The sequence below is a fragment of the Pochonia chlamydosporia genome, chromosome 5 (genome assembly GCF_001653235.2).
Source record: "Pochonia chlamydosporia 170 chromosome 5, whole genome shotgun sequence".
In the NCBI taxonomy this organism is placed as follows: domain Eukaryota; kingdom Fungi; phylum Ascomycota; class Sordariomycetes; order Hypocreales; family Clavicipitaceae; genus Pochonia; species Pochonia chlamydosporia.
The window spans coordinates 1,556,668-1,580,908 of NC_035794.1; the positions used below are offsets into that span (position 1 = coordinate 1,556,668).

At 49.3% G+C, this 24,241-nt stretch overlaps 13 protein-coding genes across 13 annotated transcripts; 9 read left to right on the forward strand and 4 right to left on the reverse strand.

Moving 5' to 3' along the window:
• Window positions 1-134: 134 nt before the first annotated feature.
• Window positions 135-350, reverse strand: VFPPC_17961 (hypothetical protein; the record flags this gene model as incomplete). Its single annotated transcript, XM_022429629.1, has 1 exon — window positions 135-350. One exon carries the CDS (start codon window positions 348-350, stop codon window positions 135-137), a length of 216 nt encoding a protein of 71 aa, XP_022285317.1.
• A 993-nt stretch (window positions 351-1,343) lies between these two features.
• On the forward strand, window positions 1,344-3,371 carry VFPPC_05775 (MFS monosaccharide transporter; the record flags this gene model as incomplete). The annotated part of the gene is made up of 7 exons (XM_018284914.1): window positions 1,344-1,545; window positions 1,594-1,831; window positions 1,883-2,023; window positions 2,077-2,485; window positions 2,542-2,954; window positions 3,013-3,163; window positions 3,219-3,371. 7 exons carry the CDS (start codon window positions 1,344-1,346, stop codon window positions 3,369-3,371), a joined length of 1,707 nt encoding a protein of 568 aa, XP_018141825.1.
• Window positions 3,372-5,050: 1,679 nt separating this feature from the next.
• On the forward strand, window positions 5,051-6,698 carry VFPPC_05776 (actin; the record flags this gene model as incomplete). Its single annotated transcript, XM_018284915.1, has 5 exons — window positions 5,051-5,175; window positions 5,246-5,301; window positions 5,447-5,477; window positions 5,622-6,393; window positions 6,468-6,698. The coding sequence occupies 5 exons, from the start codon at window positions 5,051-5,053 to the stop codon at window positions 6,696-6,698; spliced, it is 1,215 nt and encodes a 404-aa protein (XP_018141826.1).
• A 447-nt stretch (window positions 6,699-7,145) lies between these two features.
• On the reverse strand, window positions 7,146-7,773 carry VFPPC_16223 (peptidyl-tRNA hydrolase domain-containing protein; the record flags this gene model as incomplete). The annotated part of the gene is made up of 2 exons (XM_018293976.1): window positions 7,146-7,520; window positions 7,594-7,773. 2 exons carry the CDS (start codon window positions 7,771-7,773, stop codon window positions 7,146-7,148), a joined length of 555 nt encoding a protein of 184 aa, XP_018141827.1.
• A 374-nt stretch (window positions 7,774-8,147) lies between these two features.
• On the forward strand, window positions 8,148-8,555 carry VFPPC_05777 (hypothetical protein; the record flags this gene model as incomplete). Its single annotated transcript, XM_018284916.1, has 2 exons — window positions 8,148-8,253; window positions 8,317-8,555. The coding sequence occupies 2 exons, from the start codon at window positions 8,148-8,150 to the stop codon at window positions 8,553-8,555; spliced, it is 345 nt and encodes a 114-aa protein (XP_018141828.1).
• Window positions 8,556-9,363: 808 nt separating this feature from the next.
• On the forward strand, window positions 9,364-10,314 carry VFPPC_05778 (alcohol dehydrogenase; the record flags this gene model as incomplete). The annotated part of the gene is made up of 1 exon (XM_018284917.1): window positions 9,364-10,314. The coding sequence occupies one exon, from the start codon at window positions 9,364-9,366 to the stop codon at window positions 10,312-10,314; it is 951 nt and encodes a 316-aa protein (XP_018141829.1).
• A 629-nt stretch (window positions 10,315-10,943) lies between these two features.
• VFPPC_13902 (polyhydroxybutyrate depolymerase) lies at window positions 10,944-12,133 on the reverse strand (the record flags this gene model as incomplete). Its single annotated transcript, XM_018291674.1, has 4 exons — window positions 10,944-11,002; window positions 11,053-11,193; window positions 11,248-11,833; window positions 11,921-12,133. 4 exons carry the CDS (start codon window positions 12,131-12,133, stop codon window positions 10,944-10,946), a joined length of 999 nt encoding a protein of 332 aa, XP_018141830.1.
• Window positions 12,134-13,945: 1,812 nt separating this feature from the next.
• VFPPC_05779 (5'/3'-nucleotidase SurE) lies at window positions 13,946-14,973 on the forward strand (the record flags this gene model as incomplete). The annotated part of the gene is made up of 2 exons (XM_018284918.1): window positions 13,946-14,844; window positions 14,904-14,973. 2 exons carry the CDS (start codon window positions 13,946-13,948, stop codon window positions 14,971-14,973), a joined length of 969 nt encoding a protein of 322 aa, XP_018141831.1.
• A 107-nt stretch (window positions 14,974-15,080) lies between these two features.
• VFPPC_05780 (short-chain dehydrogenase) lies at window positions 15,081-16,082 on the reverse strand (the record flags this gene model as incomplete). The annotated part of the gene is made up of 1 exon (XM_018284919.1): window positions 15,081-16,082. The coding sequence occupies one exon, from the start codon at window positions 16,080-16,082 to the stop codon at window positions 15,081-15,083; it is 1,002 nt and encodes a 333-aa protein (XP_018141832.1).
• A 1,237-nt stretch (window positions 16,083-17,319) lies between these two features.
• On the forward strand, window positions 17,320-18,186 carry VFPPC_05781 (F-box-like domain-containing protein; the record flags this gene model as incomplete). Its single annotated transcript, XM_018284920.1, has 1 exon — window positions 17,320-18,186. The coding sequence occupies one exon, from the start codon at window positions 17,320-17,322 to the stop codon at window positions 18,184-18,186; it is 867 nt and encodes a 288-aa protein (XP_018141833.1).
• A 704-nt stretch (window positions 18,187-18,890) lies between these two features.
• Window positions 18,891-21,013, forward strand: VFPPC_05782 (amidase family protein; the record flags this gene model as incomplete). Its single annotated transcript, XM_018284921.1, has 2 exons — window positions 18,891-18,956; window positions 19,010-21,013. The coding sequence occupies 2 exons, from the start codon at window positions 18,891-18,893 to the stop codon at window positions 21,011-21,013; spliced, it is 2,070 nt and encodes a 689-aa protein (XP_018141834.1).
• Window positions 21,014-22,200: 1,187 nt separating this feature from the next.
• Window positions 22,201-22,641, forward strand: VFPPC_16224 (hypothetical protein; the record flags this gene model as incomplete). Its single annotated transcript, XM_018293977.1, has 2 exons — window positions 22,201-22,244; window positions 22,332-22,641. 2 exons carry the CDS (start codon window positions 22,201-22,203, stop codon window positions 22,639-22,641), a joined length of 354 nt encoding a protein of 117 aa, XP_018141835.1.
• A 47-nt stretch (window positions 22,642-22,688) lies between these two features.
• On the forward strand, window positions 22,689-24,062 carry VFPPC_05783 (proteinase T precursor; the record flags this gene model as incomplete). Its single annotated transcript, XM_018284922.1, has 4 exons — window positions 22,689-22,961; window positions 23,039-23,224; window positions 23,275-23,790; window positions 23,865-24,062. The coding sequence occupies 4 exons, from the start codon at window positions 22,689-22,691 to the stop codon at window positions 24,060-24,062; spliced, it is 1,173 nt and encodes a 390-aa protein (XP_018141836.1).
• Window positions 24,063-24,241: the final 179 nt, after the last annotated feature.

Consider the following 24,241-nt stretch of genomic DNA (forward strand, 5'->3'; position numbering starts at 1 on the left):
CACATCCTCAGCAACGTGTGGTGAGGTACAAAGTCAAGTCTAGTTACCCCGCCATGCCCCTCGTCGTCATACGCAGATGCCATGCATTGTTTGTCACACAACTTTATTGTCTGCAAACTTTGAGGAGTCAATCATTAGGCTTGACAATTGAAGCCTAGACTCAGAATAGGAGCATTCGGAATTGTCAGATGAACAGCTGGGTGACAGATGTGGAGCGTGACTGTGGACGAATGGCTGGAGAACCAGCCGCCTGGATTTTGAACAGCTGCGGAATACGCGGAGCATCTATTTTGAGTCTGTTCTCCAAATTGTTGTCGAACTGCTATACAAAATGAACACTTGTGACACATACGGCCAAGTACTGTGCAATATGGCCCAATCTAGGCCGTGTACTCCGTAGGCACGCACAACCCCAACGACAGGCAGCAACAAAGATACATACCTACCTAGGTAGCAGATAGTTTTGGACCCGTTGCGTCATTACGTGTATCCCGCCTCCCTCAGTAATGCTGACGACACCCGCGCCCCTTTTTTCAGCGCCCCAGCAAAGCTTGACGTTCTGTCTCGGCGCACCCGCCCTGCCATTCGTTTAGCAAAATGGGAAGACGAAAGAACTTTTCTGCTGAGCATTTAGTCCCCCCGATGGGGAATAGTGCTCTTGCTGCTCTTGCCTTGGACACAGGGAATGGTCAGCCTCGCTGGCTGGCCGTTTGGTCAGGTGATGTAAACGTGTGAAACGGAGCGGAAACGGTCGGGTATGATTGAGATTGAATTGACGGTTATTCTAGAAGGTGCAGCATGTATTCTACTGTTGGTTGTTACCCGGTTGATTGGGCGGCTGATTTCATTTTTTACGACAGAACATTTAACAAGTCGGCCCTTTGCTCTCCCCAGACAATTATATATCCTTCGGCTTAATGTAATCCAACTTTACAATTCGATTTTCTTGGCCAACGGTTAAGTCGGCAGAAGCGTCCATGTCTTGCTCGTCTTTCATCCAACTTGTTCGAGGAGAATCTGAGTCTCTTACCCCACAGTCCACAGCCTGCAGTCCATTCAGGCTAAATGCAAGCCGCTCCCGCCAGCCAAACTCGTGCTTAAAACCATCCATACCTCATCTTTTCATATATTTTAATCTCCGGGTAAACAGATTACCCCAAACAATTGTCACGATCTGCTGGATAATTGCCCCAAGACGCCTGCGTTTGATAGGGGAAGATGGCCCAAGAGAAAAATTGTATATAAGACTGCTGATCTTCTAGTAATACAAAATGTAAACTCCTCCCGTGAAATCCAATTGCAGAATTGTGAGCATTGCATATACCTAAGTTGATACTGTCACAATGGGAGCCGATTCCGGTGCCAATATATACGATGCCGCTCTTCGTCGTCGCCAGGCTCTCATGGGAGCGAGCGGTCCGCTGGCCCTTGTCGAGAACCGAAGGGTATTTCTGATTGCGGCGTTTGCAACCATAGGCGGTGTATTGTACGGCTATAACCAGGGCATGTTTTCTGGTGTTTTGGCCATGCCGTCGTTTCAGTCTCGTGAGTTTGCGCCTAGTGTCAAATGGTGACGTGGTGTTAATGTGTTAGACATGGGTGAATATGACCCTATTGATCCTAATGCCGACCAGACCAAGAAGGGGTGGTTGACTTCGATTCTGGAACTTGGCGCTTGGTTGGGGACATTGCTGTCTGGGTTCCTGGCTGAAGCTATTTCTCGAAAATACGGTATCCTTGTTGCTGTGGTGGTGTTTGTGCTGGGTGTTGTTATCCAAGCTACTGCTATGAGTGCGGGATACCAGGCCATTCTTGCTGGCCGCTTCATCACGTACGTTGGCCGTCATCCTGTATGTTGACCTACTAACATGATATTGTGTAGTGGAATGGGCGTCGGGAGCTTGTCCATGATTGTGCCGATTTACAACTCGGAATGCGCACCTCCCGAGGTCCGTGGTGCTCTCGTTGCGCTTCAACAACTTGCCATTTGCTTTGGCATCATGATCAGTTTCTGGATAGACTAGTATGTTTCCCCTTAAAACTACTAACATCAGAAAGACTAAGACATGCTCGCAGTGGCACAAACTACATCGGCGGAACGACACTCGAGACACAAAGCAACGCATCTTGGCTTGTCCCTGTCTGTCTGCAAATCGGACCGGCGCTCATCCTTTTCGCAGGCATGCTCTTCATGCCTTTCTCGCCTCGCTGGCTCGTTCACCATAACCGCGAGGATGAGGCGCGGAGAGTGCTTGCGAATTTACGTGGTCTCCCGCAAAATCACGAGCTGGTTGAGCTCGAGTTTCTCGAGATCAAGGCGCAATCATTGTTCGAGAAGAGAACCGTGGCAGAACACTTTCCGCACTTGCAGGAACAAACGGCTTGGAATACCTTCAAGTTGCAGTTTGTGGCCATCAAGTCGCTGTTCCAGAGCAGGGGCATGTTTAAGCGAGTTGTGGTGGCCACAGTGACCATGTTCTTCCAGGTGAGTACATCTTCCTTGCGGGTATTCCAAATATTTGATATTGATGAATGTGGTAGCAATGGACCGGTATTAATGCCGTGCTGTACTATGCGCCCACCATCTTCAAACAGCTGGGTCTTAGTAGTAATACAACCTCTCTGCTGGCCACGGGCGTGGTCGGCATCGTCATGCTCATCGCGACAATCCCTTCCGTGCTATGGATCGATCGAATTGGCCGAAAACCGATGCTTACAATTGGGGCGTTGGGAATGGGGGCCTGCCACATCATCATTGCTGGTATCTTTGGCAAGTATAGCAATGATTTCCCAGACAACCCTGCTGCTGGCTGGGCTGCTGTCGCCATGGTCTGGCTTTTCGTCATTCATTTTGGTTACTCCTGGGGTCCTTGTGCGTGGATTATCGTGGCAGAAATTTGGCCATTGTCCTCTCGACCATATGGTGTTTCGTTGGGGGCTTCCAGCAATTGGATGTAAGTCATGTTGCATCATGCACTTCTGATGGACCCCTGAAGTCTAATGAGTCGGCAGGAACAACTTCATTGTTGGTCAGGTTACACCTGATATGCTTTCAAAAATTACGTACGGCACCTATATTCTCTTTGGCATCCTCACCTTTATGGGCGCTGGGTTCATCTGGTTCTTTGTCCCGGAGACAAAGCGCCTTACGCTGGAAGAAATGGTAAGACAAATGCTCAAAGGTGGCGAAACCCTTGTTTTGCTGACGAATGTGACAGGATGTTGTGTTTGGTTCCGAGGGCACAGCTCAGGCCGACTTTGAGAGAATGGAAGAGATCAATCGTGAAATTGGCCTTGTTGCTGTGATAAATGATTCGGCTTCGGGGACGTTGGATGCAAAGGATATGGTGGCGGAAAAAGGCGATGACTAAGTACGGAATTTGTTGATGCTTGATCCATCGGGAGGAGACAGGGAATGTCACCATTTGTTGAACAGGAACGAGAGGCGCCGGAGCTTGTTAGTTTTGCAGCCGTGATTTGCAGCCATTAGGCAATATTGAACAGGGTTATGATGCAGTTTCTGTCAGGGGTAGTGAAAACGACTTGAGGCAATCTCGGATATCTTATCTCACCGCCTTGAAGGGGTTTGGAGTATTCGGGACGGGGTATACTAGGGCAAAGAGCGCACCGACGAGAGGCTAGTGTGTGATTCAAGAAACGTTTGTTTCCAACTTGAGGATGTGATCTTGGTTGGATGAGTTGTGGAATCAAGTCGTGTAAGACGGTTTTTGCCGTTGAGCATAAACGGTGAGCTGAAACGGTGTTGCCTTGGTGGAGCGAGAGGTGAAGCATGTAGACGCAAGGCTGTGTGGCTTAGCAATGAAGTCATGCTGAACTTAGGAATCTTTGATGATCTCTCTCTGCGGATGCAACACCTGTACTCCGTAAGCAAGAAGATGTCAATGATTTTAACGTTTCAGGCAGTCGTCAAATGGATTTCATGTTGCGTTAGGCTCCCGTGAAACTGAGGGCATTTGACCTAGAATAATGCAGCATGCTCAGGGTTGGGCCTCTTTGGCCAAGAATAGACCGGAAACCTGCGCCAAAACCCCAGGTATCTTTAGGAATGCAAAGGCAATAATGTTGGGGCCTGACCCGATGCTTGAAGGAATTGGCTGTGCCTTGTCCAATTCGTCTGCCTCGTCCTGCTGACGACGGCGATGGCGACAGCAACTTCTGAAAAGTAGTGGCTCCTTGTCCGTCGTCTGGCGCGCACCGGGGCCCAGCCACCACCACCAGCCAATGATTTTGTGTTAAAGCGGCAACCCGGCCGTTCAGGGGTGGCGACGTGAACTGGTTCTTTGGCGCTGGACTGGAGGTCTCGCCCTGGTCCCGCTCGAGTGGCCCTGATCGTGCAAGCGGTGCAAGCACACAGCAACGGAGAGAGCTTTGCTGTACTGTATGGAGATGATGGATTGTCAAGGTGATGTTGGTGGGTGGAAGTGGGACTGAACACTGGACAGACAGATTGTTGGCGGCGTGGGCGTTGGCGTGGCAGGACCACCACCAGCTCATCTGGTCCAGTCTGGTCCAGTCTGGTTTGGTTTGGTTTGGTTTGACACTCCGTCTGGGCTGTCTGACCCTGCTCTGGACTGGCTTGACTGGCTGGGCCCCGAGATACTTCCAAGGCTCCCTCCTTTCTCCCCTCCACAAAGTCCACCCACTCTTACTCTTACTCTTCCTCCTTCTTCAACTTCACACCCCCCATAACCACCGACCAAATCCTTTCAACCACCGGGTCTCTTTCCTGCCTCTTCCTCAACACTTGCTCCGTGACTTTCGAATCTCCTTAATTCCGTGAGCTTCATCCATAAACACCCAATATTTTCGCTTTGCCGCTCTTGTACTAAACTGTACTCTTTTTTCTTCGCAAAACAGCTCTACCTTAAGTAGCCACAATGGAGGGTATGTCGCTCGCATCCACGCAAACGTGGTCTCGACGTGCAGCATTCTCGCGACTCGTCTTGGCCTGTTTTGCTTCCTCTGCATTGCATCTCATCGCTAACCATTCTTCGTGATACAGAAGAAGTTGCCGCTCTCGTCATCGACAATGGGTAAGCTCTGCTCTGCTCGTTCTGCTCTATCTCCTCTGCCACCCCCGCTCTCTCACCGACCTCTCGAACCCGCGGCGTCTCCCAACGCAACGTGTCGGGCAACACCTGAGGAACCGGGACAGTTGGTCCATCAATTTCAAATGGATGCAATCATTGTTTTTAGAGACATGATAATGCTAACACTGTGGTAGTTCGGGTATGTGCAAAGCCGGTTTCGCCGGTGATGACGCTCCCCGAGCTGTTTTCCGTGAGTACCCCACCCCACTTCCTTCGCTCAGCTTACCTCTCCCAAATGGCCTACGCAGCGCTTTGTGGGATGAGTTTGTTGGACAGCGCACAGCCGTCGCAACATTATTATTGGAGCCAACGAGTATGCTAATATCTTGCGATAGCTTCCATTGTCGGTCGTCCCCGTCACCATGGGTAAGTCTGCTCAATTCCACGTAAATGCTTGGGTGTTTTTCTCGAGGAGGGCCGATTTTCCGCTGCGCAATTGTCGGCGCACAAGCATCCCCTCGCGATGCACCCTAAGCGGTTGCAAGCCAGCGTCTAATACCGTTCTCGCAGTATCATGATTGGTATGGGTCAGAAGGACTCTTACGTCGGTGATGAGGCTCAGTCCAAGCGTGGTATCCTCACCCTGAGATACCCCATCGAGCACGGTGTTGTCACCAACTGGGACGACATGGAGAAGATCTGGCACCACACCTTCTACAACGAGCTGCGTGTTGCCCCTGAGGAGCACCCCGTCCTGCTCACTGAGGCCCCCATCAACCCCAAGTCCAACCGTGAGAAGATGACCCAGATTGTCTTCGAGACCTTCAACGCCCCCGCTTTCTACGTCTCTATCCAGGCTGTCCTGTCGCTGTATGCCTCCGGTCGTACCACCGGTATCGTCCTCGACTCCGGTGATGGTGTCACTCACGTTGTCCCCATCTACGAGGGTTTCGCTCTTCCTCACGCCATTGCTCGTGTCGACATGGCTGGCCGTGACCTCACTGATTACCTGATGAAGATCTTGGCTGAGCGTGGCTACGCCTTCTCTACCACTGCCGAGCGTGAAATCGTCCGTGACATCAAGGAGAAGCTTTGCTACGTCGCCCTCGACTTCGAGCAGGAGATTCAGACTGCTTCCCAGAGCTCCAGCCTCGAGAAGTCTTACGAGCTTCCCGACGGTCAGGTCATCACCATTGGTAACGAGCGATTCCGTGCCCCCGAGGCTCTGTTCCAGCCTTCCGTCCTTGGTCTCGAATCTGGCGGTATCCACGTCACCACCTTCAACTCCGTCATGAAGTGCGACGTCGATGTCCGAAAGGATCTGTACGGCAACATTGTTATGGTATGTATCATGTTGCTGATGAATTTCGTCATGGGAGTAGACACAAAGAAATAAATGGCTAACTTTCCTTCCAGTCTGGTGGTACCACCATGTACCCTGGTCTCTCCGACCGTATGCAGAAGGAGATCACTGCTCTTGCTCCTTCTTCCATGAAGGTCAAGATCATTGCTCCTCCCGAGCGAAAGTACTCTGTCTGGATCGGTGGTTCTATTCTGGCTTCTCTTTCTACTTTCCAGCAAATGTGGATCTCCAAGCAGGAGTACGACGAGAGCGGTCCCTCGATTGTGCACCGCAAGTGCTTCTAAGGTGTGTGTGTGTGTGTGCGCAAGTTGTCGCAGTTTTGCTTTTCCCCGAAGCTTGGGGGCCGAATTGATAGGGCTAACATGTCTCTGTAGCAAAGTCACAACAGAACCGAAACCTCCTTCCCTTCACCAACTCACGCCAAGATCAAGGAGGTGGCGGCCGATGCAGAGCCTCCTCGGCCTCGCAAGCATCTCAGTCGGGTGTCATATTTACGAAAAGTTTTTGATAGGGTTAAGGAGGCGGGCCGTGTCTTTTCTCCGAGGAGGAATGATGGGCCATGTGTTATAACCGGATGGGTAATACGGGCCTAGGGGGTAGAGCTAAGGTTGATCAAACCAGTCCTTTATTTTAGTTTCCGTTCTAGACTCGTTCAAGTGGGAAAATGTAACGATGTCATGCGAAGTTTTGACGTGTGAATGCTAGATGGGCCAAGTATAATTGGGTGTTTGTCAAGGTTTTTTATTCTCATCCTGAGGATGTCTGCTTTCTTGTATATGAACATCTGTTGTCCAAGGGTCATTAGAGATAGCGGATGGCTCGTGTGATGTCGTTGAGTCCTCGTTCTGGGTCTGATCAGCTGCCCTATCCTCCTCCAATTTCCTATATTTGCGCCGGCTCTTCTTTGCCGCACTAGCAGCCTTTTTCCTTTTTACTTCTCCAACTATAGTTGAGCGACTCTGCTCGCCATGAAGTAAGTCGTCTAACTTTTGAGCGAGCAGCTCGCGCGCGAGTTTGCGGTTTTGACTTCTCGACCGAGTGGCTTGTGATTTGATGACTATGCCTGTGGGGACATGTTTCAATTGAACCGCCGAATTTGTTTTATTCTACGCCGATTTGATGTTAGAATTGGATCGTTGAAGATGCATCCGAGTGGCGCAATTTGGTGGAGGTACGTACAATCTTTTGTCCACCTGGCCCAGAGCCCTTGAGGAAGGACTCTTCAATTTCAGAGTCTGGAGGCGGCTTTGGTCGCGGCGGCAGGTTCTTGGCCTGCAGGGCGGTGCATGTAAACGGTCGTGATAAACCGGCGGGGGACGTAATTGAGGGTATGCGGTGTATGCGGCGGAGCATGTTCATGGTTGATTTGTGGTCGAGCTGGAAGCTTTGTTTGTGGCATGAATGTCACAGCTCCGAGGGATGGAGGAGATGACACCAAGAACAAGGTGATGACATTGTAGAATGACTTTTGGTGTAGTTGTGAAACAGGTGTAGTGGGGGTAGAGGTACATGTGCCGCGGGCCCCCTGACGGCGCGGCCGACAAGAGTCAAGTTGGAAAATTTGGAGCCTCGGACCTGGCGGGCTTTTGTCCCCTGGCCGTTCATTTTCAGGGACTCGTCAAGCTTCTGCGCAACACACGACTCTCAACATATCCCTCGACACGGTTCCTTTTCTGCAACGATTGTCGAAAAAAGCACAGCTACACGCTCGACCGAACGAATTCCCCGCCACAATGTCCATGGCTGCCGAGTGTCAGCGCTGGCTGCGCCGCAAGCAGTACACCTTTGAAGTGACGTTTGCGCTGAACATGTTTCGATCGTGGGAGAAGTCTGTTATTTGTACGTTTCTTAGGCGACGTGCTTGTGTAATGTCGAGTAAAGCTGAATGCTAACTTGGGCTAGACTCGGTTCTCTTTCTGCTTTGTAGCATGACCTTCATCGCTGCGGTGCTGTACCTCCCACACCATATTACGATTCTGGCCGGCCGGGCGTGGTATTACATCAAGGGGGAACATATCAATGTCGCCGCTTCGGCGAGGGAGGTTGTTCAGGAGGTGTCGAAGAGTGTAGTGAGCGAGGCGGCGCCTACGCTTGAGGCGGTTAGGGATGCGCTTGTTGGGGTTGTTGAGAAGGAGTTGTAGGTTGGGGGTGGTAGGGCAATGGGGGATGGGATCATGGCATGCATTGTGGAATATTGGCGTTTGTTGCTTTTGGAATGATAACTTTATGGTATAACTAGGCTTAATACTAATTGTGTATACTTATGGCTGTGGTTGGTCTGAATTCTGGATTCTAGACTGTGACTGATTGGGCTGATGGGTGGCATGTGGTGAAGATGGGTGGTAAGAATGGGGGATTATGTGAATACAGACTTGTTCTTGGTGTGGGATACATGGTTGGTATGTATAGTTGGTGGTAGAGCTGCGTTTTACGCGCCATGTGGTTTTGGTATAGTGTTCTTTGCTAACGGCTGCAGACGGGTATCCAACCAGAGTCTTCTACAACATTAATCATCACTATTGCGTCTTCTATACGAAAATAGATCAAATCATTACTCTTCTCTATTGGTGCACTTTATCAATACACAAGGGTAAGCAGCCTTGATGCACCTGCAGCGGAGATATCGGACTTGAGCTCCAACGGCCCTCAGCCCTCTGGTAAACTAACATGTATTGCAACTTCCACCAAGGTTAGACCCGGAAACTTTTAATAAAAGCAAAGGGTATAAGATTTATCTCTGCTCTCGGCAAGGGGAGTGTGTCCGAAGTCCGTACCAGGTGAGGATTTGGCAACATGCAAATCTTATGGCCAGTTAACTCCGTATAAGATGCAGTACTCCAATCCTTTCGTATACAAAATCAAAATATTTAAGCGGTATTATTGCCCAGTCTCCTCATGAATAGGAACAAATCTCCTTATGTAGCTTTAATAACAACAACCTGTGACCTCATGCCCCGAAAACGACTCTTCATCACCGGCGCAAGCGGCTACCTAGGTACCGTCATCACCACCCTCGCCATTAAAGAACACTACTCCGTCTTCGGCCTCTCCCGCACCGAAGACTCTGACCGAAAACTTGAAATCCTCGGCGCAGTCCCCGTCCGCGGCGACCTCACCTCCCTAGATGTTCTGCGCCGGGAAGCAGCCGCTTCGGATGGCGTGATCCACCTCGCTACTTCATATACATTCGGCGAACCAACCTATGATGTCGCTCTTCCCATCGACACTGCCGCCGTGGATGCCATTGTCGCTGGACTAGCGGGCTCTTCGAAACCCTTGATCGTCACGGCTGGTACATTGCAGGTCGTGCCGGATGCTGAGGGCAGGGAAACAGACGAGTCTGCTCCTGTGAATGTAAAAACTACATTCAAGAGACATCTGGTTGAGACACATGCTCTTTCACTTGTCGACAAGGGCGTAAGGGTAAGTAGTATCCGACTGGCGCCATATGTGTATGGTTGTGGAGGAAGCGGCGTGGCTCGCATGATGGGGATGGGCGTCAAGATGGGGGGACTGGTGACGGTGGATGGAGGACGGAACCGCACTACGACAGTTCATGTTGATGATGCCGCGAGGTTGTATTTGCTTGCGTTGGAGGGAAGTAAGGGAGGAGAGGTGTTTAATGCGAGTGCTGATACGGATGTTACGGCGGCAGAGTTGTATAAGACGATTGGGGAGGCGGTGGGCGTTCCGGTGCGGGATATGTCGTTTGATGAGGCTAAAGAGGTAATGGGAGAGATGGTGACTTGGTTTTTGGGGGCAGAGAATAGGGCTTCGGGGGAGAAGGCGAGGAGGCTTTTGGGGTGGGAAGTTGGGGAGATGGGGATATTGGATGAGATTAAGAGGGGGTCGTATCGGGAGGTTGCTGAGGGGTTGGCTAAGGGGAAGGGATCTGCTTGAGATGGGACTGGGACTTTGGCGTGGTTTAGATGTGTGATTTGTATCATTGCTGTTTGCTCTAAGGTCTGGTATGAGTGTTTGAGCTGATTGCTGATGATGGAAGAGTACGTCTGATCTGTGTGATGAGAAACCAAGATCTTTTGTTCTGTGTCAGGCCTGTGGTTCTGTTTCGTTTCGATATTTGGTGAGTTTAAGTAAGTGTTGGATTCATGTGATGTCTTGATACGTGGAATGTAGATAAGCTGGCATTTACTCCGGGCACAACGGAGTGCTGCTTCTTAGCTTCCACCCATCTTGTTAATACCAAGGTTATCGACCGAGTTCTTTGCAGTAACTTTCAGTGATGAAGACCTCCAAACGAGTGGATAAGTAGATGTAACGCATTTCTCTGGCTCAATGACCAAATAAGTGTACGACACTTGTGCAGTATACTACGAAAAAGAGCAAACCAAGGGCAGAAGGTTGTTACCATATTAACTCAGGCGCATGTATGTACACAACTCCAGTCGCTAGCAGTTGCCATCACCTGGTGCTTAAATGGACATGCTTGACCCGACGGAGAAGAAGAGCTGCAAACGATTCCCAACCAGAAAGTCAATTTGTGATAAAACATCACCTAATAGAGCCTACTACTTGAACCCAGAAGTGACTCGGTTGACCATGTTGACAATAGCGGCCATTTGGACTCCTAAACAGTTGTTATTAACGTCACAAATACATTTTTACAAGACTACTTACCTCCTTTCTGGTCTGCATTCTGCCCGTACCATCCAACCCAGTCAAAGCACCCGTTAGGGTTCGACAAAACGCCCTGCCAAATAGGATGGATCGTATTATCAGGAACTGCCTGTGGGTACAATACAATAATGTTGTTGGTGTCTAAAACCACATATTAGCAATCTGTGAATAACACCCAGTCAATCTCGTACTCACCAGCCCACAAGTTATACCCAGTATTAGTGATGTACTTGTTCCCAATAGAAGAATAACTCTGCAGACAACCATGCAAAGCAACATGTAGTTTGCACACCACACTCCCATCAGCACAAGCCTTCGGAACATACAAATACCCCGTCTTGTCTAAACCCGCTGATCCATACGACCCAGTCTGGCTGAAGCTTACGACCGAGCCTTGCGCCGCGGATGACCGCGCATTCAGGGTGCCATACATCCATTGCAGCACAGCACCTGCACCGTCGTATCCGCAGTTGGAAATGTAGGGCGACGAGGACAGTCCGCATGCGTTATCACCCGCGCCGTTGAAGTCCGTGGGGAATGTGTGCCCTTGGCCGGACCGGGCGACGTAGGCGATGTTGGCGGTGGGAGCGAAGCCTGAGAGTTGCTGTTTCAGCGCGTTCATGGGGTTGGAACCGACGGTGTAGTCGGCAGTTCCGACTTCGAGGAAGATTTTGCGTTGTTGGAGGTTGGTGGTTGGGTCGATTTGTTTGCCGCTCCAGGCTTTCATGTTGGCGGTGGGTGTTGTGATGGATGGGTTCATGTTGTACATGCATGTGGTGTACTGGGTTTTGTTAGAGATGTATGGAAGGGTTGTGTCAGTGTATGAATGGCGTGAAGCTGTTTAAAAGACAACTCTGGATATACGTACGGATTGACTCCTAGCACAATCGTACGGACCAGCTGCGAATACTCCGAATCCAGTCTGAAAGGTTCCTGAGTATGCTACGCCAAGTTGACCGGCCATGAATCCACCGGCGGATAGTCCCGACACAGAGACAGATTTGGGGTCAACATTGTAGGCTTGCAGGTCTGCTGCGTGAACTGAGCTTGCCACAATGGCGAGGGCAACTGGTGACTTCATGATGATAGTGTAGGATATGAGTTGTGTAGATGGTAGTTGTGCAATGGGTTCAACTATAGTTTAGATATTCTGAGATAATATGCTTTATTTATACCCCGATAGTAACAGTTGCTAGTATGCTGCTTTAATAGCTTGACTTGGACGGCTGAAGCCGTGGTGCCAGCTCATGGTTAGTAGACTCTCTACATATGACACTTCAAATGTCCAATTAACACATTTCCAGGCAAGCCACTTCCATCAGCTACCATAAATATCTGTAGCTGTCAACGGATCCGATGAATTGATCTTCAATCATGCATCTCATTCTGTATTAGCCGTTGGAGTTGCGGGGTAAAAGTCTGGGGTAATCCGGGGAGAGATCTGTCCCTGAGGATATGTATCGGATCCGATAATGCTTCCTGCTTACCAAAATTAGAAAGAGTGTCAATACGGGCGTGGTATTCGTTTCTCTGGGTACGACTTCGTGTTTGAAGCTTCTGAAATTGAGTTGTGTAGTTAACTACGGATCCGATCTACACCACGTCACTCGGATCCGATGGCGTTACGATTGACAAGGTGATTGAACTGATGGGGAGCTTAGCTCTGATGTAGGTTGGCAATGTTCGAAATGGGCTAAGAAGTTTGGGGCTACATATATGCTCATGAAGAGCTTCCTTGCCAGGGATAGTGTTTGGTTATGACTGCGGTGGAGGCTAGGAAAGGTGCTGAGAGATCTCACTAATTGGGCATCGTGAAAATGGGTACCAAAGAGATATAGCGATACTGTTGAGTTTTGTGCAGGTTTATGATGTTGTCATGTGGCCTACATGGATCGCCAAAGCGATTCGTGGACAGTCGCTTATTGGAAGAAGGGTCGTTGAGTCTCTGACGAAGCAGGCTCTTGGAACTTGACTGTGAGAACTAGTCGGCGCGATCGCTTCATTTCGATTGTCCGTAATTATAGGGGGAATTGCCACGACACATGCTCTTGTAGGCAAGGTAGATTTGGTAGTATGAAGTAGCCACTGCATTAAGCCATGACGTTGATTTAGACATAAACAACCACAATTTACTCGAATCTGGTAGCTTCTGAACAAAATAATATTCTCATACACCCAGATTCGTATTCAATATAGAACTAGCAACATTCAGCTCCGTCTCCCACTTACACATTCGTAAGTTGGCGTCAACCAAAGCTCCGCTTTAATACCATATGCAATTATTGCACGTAATATAGACCAGAATAATCCACCCTTAAATCGGAGTTCTCCCCTTCAGCCTAGTGGTGCTCTCTGTGGCAGCAATATGCTCCGTGTTACCTTTCGTAGCACCACATTAACCGTCTTTCCCTCAACTCAACAAACATGACGAATCGGGCATCAACACAATCCAGGATTCTACCTGTCTCCGATAACATTCCTAATAAACCATTGGAATTTACTCAAAAGTGGATTTCTTACCAAGCAAAAGGTATTCCCATTGTTCAATTGATCAAAGTTTGTCAGTCACGATTCAAATCCTCCACAGACTGTGGAGACGTACTCCAGCTTAAATGCATCAACAGCACTTTAATGCCCCAATCGGGAAAGGCGTTGAGTTGTCGCCCGATGCATCATCTCCAGTTATCATTGCAAACAGACTCCGTTGCCGGATAATTAGTAAGAAGCCAGATTTGATGAAATCGTCATAACAAGATGCTGCTGTTCAGCCTTATAAGAAACAATTGTCCGATGGATGGTTCCTGGAGTTGTTAACTCTTCTTCAGTCTTTGATCTTCGCTCACAGCTCTATCACCAAACTCAAGCTACCTTCACTTATTTGACAAGGCCAAAGATGCATATTCTCGTCACAAACGATGACGGGCCGCCGTGTTCGGAATCATCTCCCTATGTCCACTGTCTAGTGAGACAACTCCAAAAGGCCGGCCACACCGTCTCAGTCTGTCTGCCGCACACGCAGCGATCATGGATTGGAAAGGCGTACATGGTCGGTCAGACTTTGAAGCCATTATACTATCGACCAGGCAAGGAAAGTCACGGTGACTTATCCGAAGGGTCTCTGCATAAACGGCCGTCTCCAACAAGCGATGTAGAGGAATGGATTCTAATCGACGGTACACCCGCATCCTGCGCACAAATCGGCCTATATCACTTCTTTCAGGATAAAGGACCGGTTGACCTGGTAGTCAGCGGACCAAACTACGGCAGAAACTCAACAGCGGTCTATGCCCTCAGCTCGGGAACCATTGGAGCAGCAATGGAAGCAGCCGCTTGCAGGAAAAAGTCAATCGCCCTGAGCTTTGCCCTCTTCTCGCGGAACCATGACCCGCTTGTAATTGAGGCAGCGTGCCGCCACGGCGTGAAAGTCATTGAGGCCTTATACAAGCAGTGGCCCACGGATGGCAGCGTGGATCTTTACAGCGTTAATGTACCGCTGATTGAAGAGGTTGAGAAGCGCAAGACTCTCTTTACGGAGATGCTGCAGAATAAATGGGGAGACGTGTGCTGCTTTGAGGAAGTAGAAGATGAGACGGGCGATGCGGTTACGGAAGAGTCACATATTCGCGAGGGACCAGACGGTGAGGCTTGCAGAAACGGAAACGGGGATGCTACGAGAACGGGACACTTGCACAGGCACTTCAAGTGGGCGCTGCCGTTGGCGGATGTGCGAAGGAGTGTGGAAGAGTCTGAGCCTGGGAATGATGGCTGGACTGTCAAGGAGGGTAATACGAGGTATGTTTCTCATGGTGGGAGATGTTTCAGTTTTGCAAATACTAACGTTTACTTTGTAGTGTCACGCCTTTGAGAGCGAGTTTTGCTCTTGGTGAAGGCGCTCTCAGTAGGAAGGAGTTGGCCTTGTAGTGTTGGCGAGAGTGGTGCATGGAGAATCTAGACTTAGAGACTTGAAGTTTATGATTAGAAATTAAAAACACTACAAGCGGTCATTATACTTCGCATTCTTGTTTGCGTTACAGAAAGTTCTTGGTAACACCAGGCCGAATTTCCTCCAACTTCCCACACAGTTCTTTCCAAAACATCTTCTGAATCTTCTTCCCATCCTGCGACTCCAAAAACTCAGAAGGTTGCTCAACTATGCACTCAGACACATATTTGCCATGGGAATCTCCGCCCATAGATGCAGCAGCAACCAAATTCCTGCTTCCAACCTCAGTACTTCGTGCCAAAACAAGCTTCATGAACCAAAACCCCCACGTAGGATGGTCCCTCGACAATTCTGAGTGGCAAAACCCAGGATTAACACAGTTGATAGTAACCGGGAAGTTGTCCCTCGGGCTCTGCTCGCTGATTTCTCTAACTCCAAAAATCTCCAGGAGCTTCGACGCCGGGTACTGAATGTCAAAGTGCTTCTCTACCGTCTCCTTATCATTGACCAGCGGCCACAGTTCTCCCGCCTCAGCAGCCCTCTTCACAAGACCAGCTGCCTCGCGATGGACCCCTGACGTAGTAATCGTCAAGGTAGGTCTTGTTCCGAATTTCCTCGCCGTCTCCTTCATCTTGGGCAGCACCATCGCCGAGAGCAAGAACGTCGAAACCACATTAACGGTAATCATGCTGTTGTTGCCTTGGACGACGTAGTATTTACCAGACGCTATGCCAGCATTCGCAAGGAAGATGTCTACACGGTCTAATTCGGAGTTGACTCGGGCGGCGAACTGTTCCACAGAGGTATAGCTCGCCATGTCGAGTTGCCAAACTTGGATGTCGGTTTTGCTGTTGGAATTGGCAGCTCTTAGACTTGTTTCAATTTCTTCCTTGGCATTTTGTCCTTTTTCGAGGCTGCGTACAGCTAGAATTACTCGATTGGCATTGAGGCGGGCGAAGTGACGTGCTGCTTCTTTGCCGAGGCCGACGTTGCTGCCGGTGATGATGATGGTTTGGTCGGTGTAGGAGCCTGTTGGGTAGGGGAGGCGTTGGATGCGTTGCCTGTATACGAAGCTTGGGAATGACATTGCTGCGGTAGTGAGGGAAATTTAATTAATGGAGATTTTGGAGATTTTGTTATTGAATGAAGCCATGACGTGGATCATTTATATACACTTTGTGTAAGTGAAGTTCGCACACACTTGGTGTATTTTTACACCACTGCACCCACAAATCTTCCCAATTAAGCAATTTTCATAACGGTTTCTGTGCCGCATACCCCGGAGTTAGCGGAGGCGAGGCCAGATCCACACAGGGTTTATGATCTCAATGGCGGCGGTTGAGCTCGTTCCGGCGATTAGAGACGCGGCTGAAACTAATAGCTCGTGGTAGTTACTTTTTCGCCGAGTAGTAAATTCTCCGACTTCCCAAGCATCGGAGATTATGTATTGCGCTCGCGTGAAGTTATCTCCGTGTTATGTTGTGCAGTGCTGAACGGTGATGAATATGCTAACACTGGCGTATGGTTCGAATAGGAACATGATACGGAGCGGACAGATTTCAGCGATTGAAAATTCTAATTTTTTTTTTTCTTTGGTTTTGTATCGTATTTTCCCCCCTCATGGATCAAATTCTAGCATATTTAGCCGTGTAGTAAGCTAGCCAGGATGCAGGTTGGGCGGGTTCATCTTTGAACGAACTTCAAAACTGTTATGTCGCAACTCCTAGCCCTGAGCGGCATGGAGCGTAAAGTAGTAAATTAAGTCAAGTGCTGTTTCATTCGAGGTAGGCTTTTCTTAGCATTGCGATGATATGAACTCGTCAAAGAAACAACATCATGGGGGTGGAGAAACTGTGGCAGCACGAGCAACCTGACACAATAATTGGGCTGATTCAAGTTGGTCCTTGAATTGGAAACACTGTAAAAAGTTGCCATTCAGCATTACGCTGCAATTAGAGTGAAATCGTTTTCTCCCTGTAGCTTACTCAAGTCTTATTTAGTGTGATACCCACCAAGTTTGGAGAGCTCAAGTGCCATTGTAGCATCCATCACACGGCAATAGCCTAGTCCGGATGAGCTGAAACCTTTAAGCCCTAATTATGATGCATTCGTACTTTCATCGGCCATTTTGTAGCTGCCTTGAATGTGCTGTGTTGGTTCTTAGTCCACCAAGCTCAGCCACTGTGGTTGTGACTCACAGCTTCAGGACTAGTATTTATAAACAAAATGCAAACCTGCGCATGAAATACTTTTCATTTGACAAAAGAACAGCAAAACAGAGATATCTTACGATTCGCCAACTCAGACAACTCCATCACTTCAAAATGGGCAAGAAGAAGTCCCGCGAACCAATACCCACGGTGGCAACACCACCACCACCACCACTGACACCAGCGCAGAACGAAGCCTTATCTACATTGGTGATAGTAACTGCTATTCTGAAAAACTTGGATGATTCACATCTTCTGTCCTCAATGCAAAGAGTTTGTAGATTGTGGAAAGAGGTAGCCACCGACCTTGTCCAACCACACTTCTCCTTGCACGAGGCAGAACGTGTCGCAGACAAAGAGCCTCATTCCATTTCTCCCAATACTCTCCTCGCACAGCACTTCCACGCCTTGTTATCGAATATCACGGAGCCACGACGCATATCAATGGAAACTGTCTTCTACCGCGGCGGATACGTTGATAGATCCGCCCTAGGGATGTCAATCGCCAACACATCATGCGGAAAGATACAGCACAAGGCGTTCATCCGTCAAGGTGCTTCTTGGAGAAACATGCTCGTTTCATCACCGCCTATATTCGAAGTAGAGTTCGTGGCAGATAGGACTGCTCATAGTCCGCCCCGGGACGAGATCGTCTGTATTCCAGAGGGTCTGCGCATGGGGCAGTTGTACGACTTGGTCGTGGCGATTATTACGCGGGCGGATAAGAATGGTATATATGACGCGGTTGTAGAGTGGCCGAGTTTAGAGCCGGACGGGAAGCAAGATGGCGTAACAGGAGGCGATGGAGATGGGCAGTTGCCTCCGTTGGTTGTGAGAAAGGTATTTGAAGCGTTTCCGCCGAGTTATACGAAGTGGGATGAGAAGACTAAGAGGGCGAGAACGAGACATGTTGCTTCGACAAAGTGGATGTTGTTGTGTGAAGAGTTTGATAAGGATAAGCTGATTGTAAATCCGTGGTAGTGGGACAGAAGGACGAAGTCGATGAGCTTCATTGTGATGGAGATTGAGTTACGTTGTAAGCTGGTCAATATGTTTACACATTTGCAGATACCCTAGCATGCTTCAATAGTACATTCATCCGAACTCGGGTTACCTGCGAGTGTAACTCTTCAACTTCTGTTCCCTTCTCCTGGTCTCACTCTTTCCTAGAGAACTGGCTGCCTCAACCAGAATTCGTTGCGTAAAACACATCAAGCCCCTTCTACCAGATGTTTTCTACTTTTGGTGATCCCCACGCCCTTCAGCCACGAATATCAATATTCACATAACACTTTCTTCTAGTTCCGTTCGATGACATTTCCCACGAGTCATGTGTCTGTGAAATTTAAGTCACTTTAGAGAAACCGAATAATGCGATCCAGAATTGGCCCAAAGCGGTAATATCTCTGGCCAAGACGCCAATGGTGGATCCAAGTCTCAGCCTTACAACATGGCTTAGCTCCAGCCGGACTCTAATTTTTGTCTTTAACAAGATGAAAGATGGTAGAAAGGGCGAAGGCTTAGATATTTTGGGCTGGTGTGCCTGGCATGTATACATACGTTCGAGAATTTCGTCAATTGCCGGCAGTGCTGTAATGCCGGGCGAAGAACTTAAATACCGACCTGTTTACAAGCCAAAGCAGTTTCATCAAACATCTGCTACTTGCTCCAAAGTCCCTTTCACGATGCACATTACCCTCACCGCATTGTTTCTAGGGGCAGCAGTTGCTGTGGCATCTTCCGCCGCCCAGGTTCGTTCCCCCTTAGCATTCCACTCACGAGGACACAAACTTACCATCCTCAGAACACCAGCATTGTCGAAGCAACTATAGAGCAACTTCACGATGCCCTAAAATCAGGTCGAATTAACTCGGTCCAGCTGGTCGCCAAGCATCTTCACCGGATCGCGCAGTATGACCGCCGCGGACCACATCTCAATTCCATTCCCGTCATCAGCCCTGACATTTTTGAGCAAGCCCTCGCCGCTGATGAGCGCTACGCAAAAGGGTGTCCGCGATCTATTCTTGATGGATTACCTTACACAGCCAAAGACAGCTACATGGTCAAGGGATTGACCGTTGCGTCTGGCTCTCCTGCATTTAAAAACCTGACAGCTTCAGAGGACGCTTTTACTATATCTCAGCTGAGGAACGCAGGCGCCGTGTTCCTCGGCTTGACTAATATGCCGCCCATGGCCAACGGTGGGCTGCAACGAGGAGTATACGGCCGAGCAGAAAGCCCATATAACAAGGACTATCTGGCTGCGGCCATGGGTTCAGGCTCATCTAACGGCTGTGGCGTCTCAACAGCTGCAAGCATGGCAGTATTTGGCATGGCCGAAGAAACTGTATCATCTGGGAGATCACCAGCGTCTAATAATGGTCTGGTGGCGTACACTCCGTCTCGCGGCGTCCTTTCCATCAGGGGTAACTGGCCGCTCATTCCGGTTGCAGACGTGGTGGTTCCGCATACTCGGTCCGTCAAGGACATGTTGACGTTGCTCGAATTCCTGACAGTGAAAGACGAGCGGACAGAAGGTGACTTTTGGCGAATGCAAAAGTTTGTTCCTCTGCCTGACGCTGAAAAGGTTCGCCCTACGACTGCACTGGCCAGAGCAGATTCGCTCAGGGGAAAACGTATTGGTGTTCCGCGCATGTTTATCGGCGAGAAGGATCCGGCGGCGCAGAAAATTTGGGTTAATCCTCAAGTTCGACGGCTTTGGGACCAAGCACGCGTTACGCTTGAGGGATTAGGAGCTATAGTCGAAGAGACTGACTTTCCGCTGGTTACGAATCATGAAGTTACGCCAACGAATATCCAGGTCAAGACCGAGTATCCCTTGCCAGCTTACTTCAATGGCAGTGCTGGGCCGGAAGGACTCATAGGGTACGGCTGGGACGACTTTCTGCGCTTGGTCAACGACACGGTAACCGGCACGAAGCTCATTGACGTTGATCCTCGTCTTATTGCTCCGCAGCCGCCGGGAACAATCCTTGACAGACCTGGTAATCGATTCAATAACAGGACAGTTTCCAACTATGTCACAATAATGGCTGTTGAGAACCGAACCGAATCCATGTCCATCCTCGATCTTCCAGGGTTGGAAGCGTTTGTCAAAGAGCTAGAGGCTCGTCGCAAGAGAGATCTGGAGCAATGGATGGAGAAGAAGAAGCTAGATGCCGTGGTTTGGCCAGCAGTAGGTGACGTTGGGCCCCAGGATGCCGAGACAAACGAGGAAGCAGCGCAGTTTGCATGGCGAAATGGCGTCGCCCGGTCCAATGGCAACTATGCCATTCGCCAACTTGGTGTACCAACCGTAACGGTTAATATGGGTTTCATGGAGGAAAAGAAAATGCCGGTTGGTCTGACATTTGCGTCCAAGGCATACGATGATGACCGTCTTTTCAGCTACGCGTTTGCGTTTGAGGCGGCGCATCGTCAAGCACGGGTTGCTCCTCCTCGAACACCCGGTTTGTATGCGGATTATATTCCTGGGAAGCCTCAGTTTATTGCGGGCCGTGAGGCACCAGAGCTATCTGCAGAAGTTGAGAGACTCTCTGACAATACGCTGCGTGTATTTGGGAAAGTGATTGCCGCCAAGGACGCTGAGATTGAAGTTTTCGTTGATGGAGTGTTGGCAAGACCCGTGGAAATTGTGAAGAACAAATGGAGCGTGACAGCAAGTGTTGTGCCTCCAAATGAGCCGTCTCCCTACGGAGGTATAACAGTTCCGGATAATAAGTTGGCCATGGTTGTGGTTGTTTGTACAGCATGGGGACGATCGGTTGGAAAGTTGTTGTTTGCGTAATGGATGAATGGGATTCGAGGATGAATGGGATTCGATTTCGCCACTTCATGTATACTTATAGGAACTATTACATGGAGGGAATTGCTTAGACTACACTTCTTTTCACATCTACATACTCGATTGTTACACTATAGACTTGCTGGCTTGCTGCGCCTACAATATGTCGCTGTTCTCTCCCTTGTTCACGGCAAGACAGGTCGTACTGTTCCTGGCTGCTCAACTGAACAAATTGATATACGCAATATATCCAGCTGCTAATTTATATGCACATGCAAATAAGGTGATGTGACTCCCGTCTTGCCCGCTGAGGCTCCAATCATACGCTGTTCTTAAGCCGGCCATGTCCCTCGCATTGGGAACGTAAACCAAACATTAGCTATACGTTTCCACTTGTGATTCTTGGAAGGTAGATCCGGTCACGGTTAGGCAACTTCAATATTCACTTGGTCAACGGTACTACTCGCCATGCAAGAGTCTGTATAATGAGCACGTTAAGTCGTCGCAGACACCCGCCAAGCTCCATGTGGCAACTTCCAACGCTTAAATAGCTCGGTTTATCCTTATTATTAGAACATGGGCCGTTTAGTCTACTGAAGGTTGCAGGGCTTCAAGTCGCTTGCCTCTTACGCACTACGGGACATGGCTATTTCCGCGGATCTCGTCCAGAACGACAACTGCCGATTCGATTACTAAATGAATTGCATTCTTGAGTCGTAGAAGTGTGTAATGGCAAGGCAGCCGAACTCCTTTGCGCGAATTCTGGCTCTCACTTGGACACTTGTACTAATCGTACTTGTTCAAGTTATTATAAGTGGCAGGCACCATGTAATCCATGCGTGAATCTGGCACTAGTCAAAGTTTCAATAAAGATTATTCCAGTCGTTGAGTTTCCCCGCGGATATCATGGTGCAACTACCCTCTTTGGCATGGCTCGCCGGAACTGCAACGGACACCAAGCGGCTAGTCGAATGATCTACATGGCTGTTGTTTCCTGTTACGCGGGATTCGATTTCACCATGCCGATCCAGCTTTGTGAATGGCTCTTGGCATCCTGTAGCTAAATCTAGATCCTTAAACCTTATTTGCAGATTTAAAAATCGACCAAGGTGCTAAGCCACGAAGGGAAGTTACGGCCAGCTTTGTCCGGGGAACTGATTCATCTTACAAATATTTTCGAAATCTGGGGGATGAACAGTGTATATGGTCTTCGTGAATTCGGGCGGGTTTTCTGGCAAATATAACTCGCAGTGATCGACATGATAGTAACTCATCTGGGAGACTTGTGTAGTTTAAAGTCATAGACATCTTATCAACCGAGCTTCGAGCAAAGTCTAATCGGCCCCGCTGGCTTCAACAATTTCGGAGAATCAGACAACAAAATATTATTCCATATCTTGGCAGAAGCTGTATTCATCCCCGATACCACTCTAAGTATCTCAACCCAGCTCTTCGAGCACTCAGTTCAAATACCTACCTCACTAGGTAAAGCGCATTGTTCGCAGAGGTGTGGAATCGCCCATGCTCATTTTATTGTCATGTTCAATACCAAGATTTCGGATATAAATAAGCCATACCATTATTCAATATCGCAGCTTCTTCATCTCGTCATGGCCCTCTGCCCATATTAGCACACACAACTTCAATACTTTTATCTGTTTATCCATACAAACTCACCATGCGCGGAACAACGGTTCTCCTCGCTGCTCTCCCTGCGGCCCTCGCCGCGCCTGCTGTCCAACAGCGTTCAGAGCCCGCTCCTCTGAATCTGGGCGATGGCACTACCGGAAAGTATATCGTCAAGTTCAAAGAGGGCACAGAAGTCTCTGCTTTCAGCAGTGCCTTGGGCATCCTCAACGTTGAGCCTGATTACGTTTACAATGCCCTCTTCCGTGGTTTCGCTTCCGCCATGGACGAGTCTACTCTTGAGGCTGTCCGAAATCACCCCGATGTAAGTCCAGGGTTCAGTAACAGGAGCTTCAACACTTGCCATAGAAACAATGGATATTGATAACCATGATTTTGTAGGTCGAGTACGTTGAAGAAGATGGCATCTCTCGCGCGGCCGGTTTCATCGACCAGCAAAATCCCGTCTGGGGTCTAGCTCGTATCTCAAGCCGCACGGCCGGTAAGAAGGTCTACTCCTACGACGAGAGAGCTGGTGAGGGCACTTGCGCCTATGTAATTGACACTGGTGTCGATGAAAACCATAGAGTATGTCCAACCTGAATATGACAGGCCATCATGTCTAACATCGCACACAGGAATTCGAAGGTCGCGCCAAACAGCTCAAGTCCTGGATCAAGGGCTCCAACCGAGACGACCACGGCCACGGCACCCACGTAAGCGGCAGCATCGCCAGCAAGACTTACGGCGTCGCAAAGAAAACCAAAGTCTTTGGCCTCAAAGGTCTCGGCAGCAACGCCAGCGGCCCAGACTCGGGCATCATCGATGCCATCAACTTCGTCGCTGAAGATGCCCCCAAGCAAAATTGCCCCAAGGGCGTCGTCGTCAACTTGAGCTTGACGGCTGACCGCCGACTCCAGTCTATGAATGATGCCGTCGCCGCCCTTGTCAAGAGGGGATACTTTGTCGCCGCTGCAGCTGGAAACTTTGACCGCGATGCTAGCCAGGAGTCCCCTGCCTCAGAGCCAAGTATTTGCACCGTCGGCGGCACTCAGTCTAATGACGGGCGATACAGCGGCTCTAATCACGGCAAGTTTATTGACATCAGCGCCCCTGCTGTTCAGGTTACTTCTACCATGCCAGGTGGTGGTACTGTAAGTCGTCTCTCTTGGATGGTTTATTGCGGGTGTTGCTCTTCGTGATGTTGTTGCTGACGTTGAATTATTAGGGCGGCATGACTGGAACTTCTATGGCTTCTCCCCACATTGCTGGCCTTGCTGCTTACCTTGCGTCCGTGGAGGATATCAAGGCTTCTGATGCTTGCGACCGCATTGTTGAGTTGGCTACCAAGGGCGCTATCAAGGGGAATATGCCGCCGAATACCGTCAACAATATTGCCTTTAACGGAAACCCAAACGACAAATAAGAGGTGCGGACCCTTTGAAAACGTCTACCGATTAAGCCCTACAACTACAGAATTGGGCAGGGACAGCGTGTGATTGATTAGGCACATTTTGTTGACTGAGAATGGCAGGAACAGAATAGCAGCCAATCGAAGTCTGTTGTTTGTACATACATAGCTTTAGTCTATTCAGTTTATTCCTG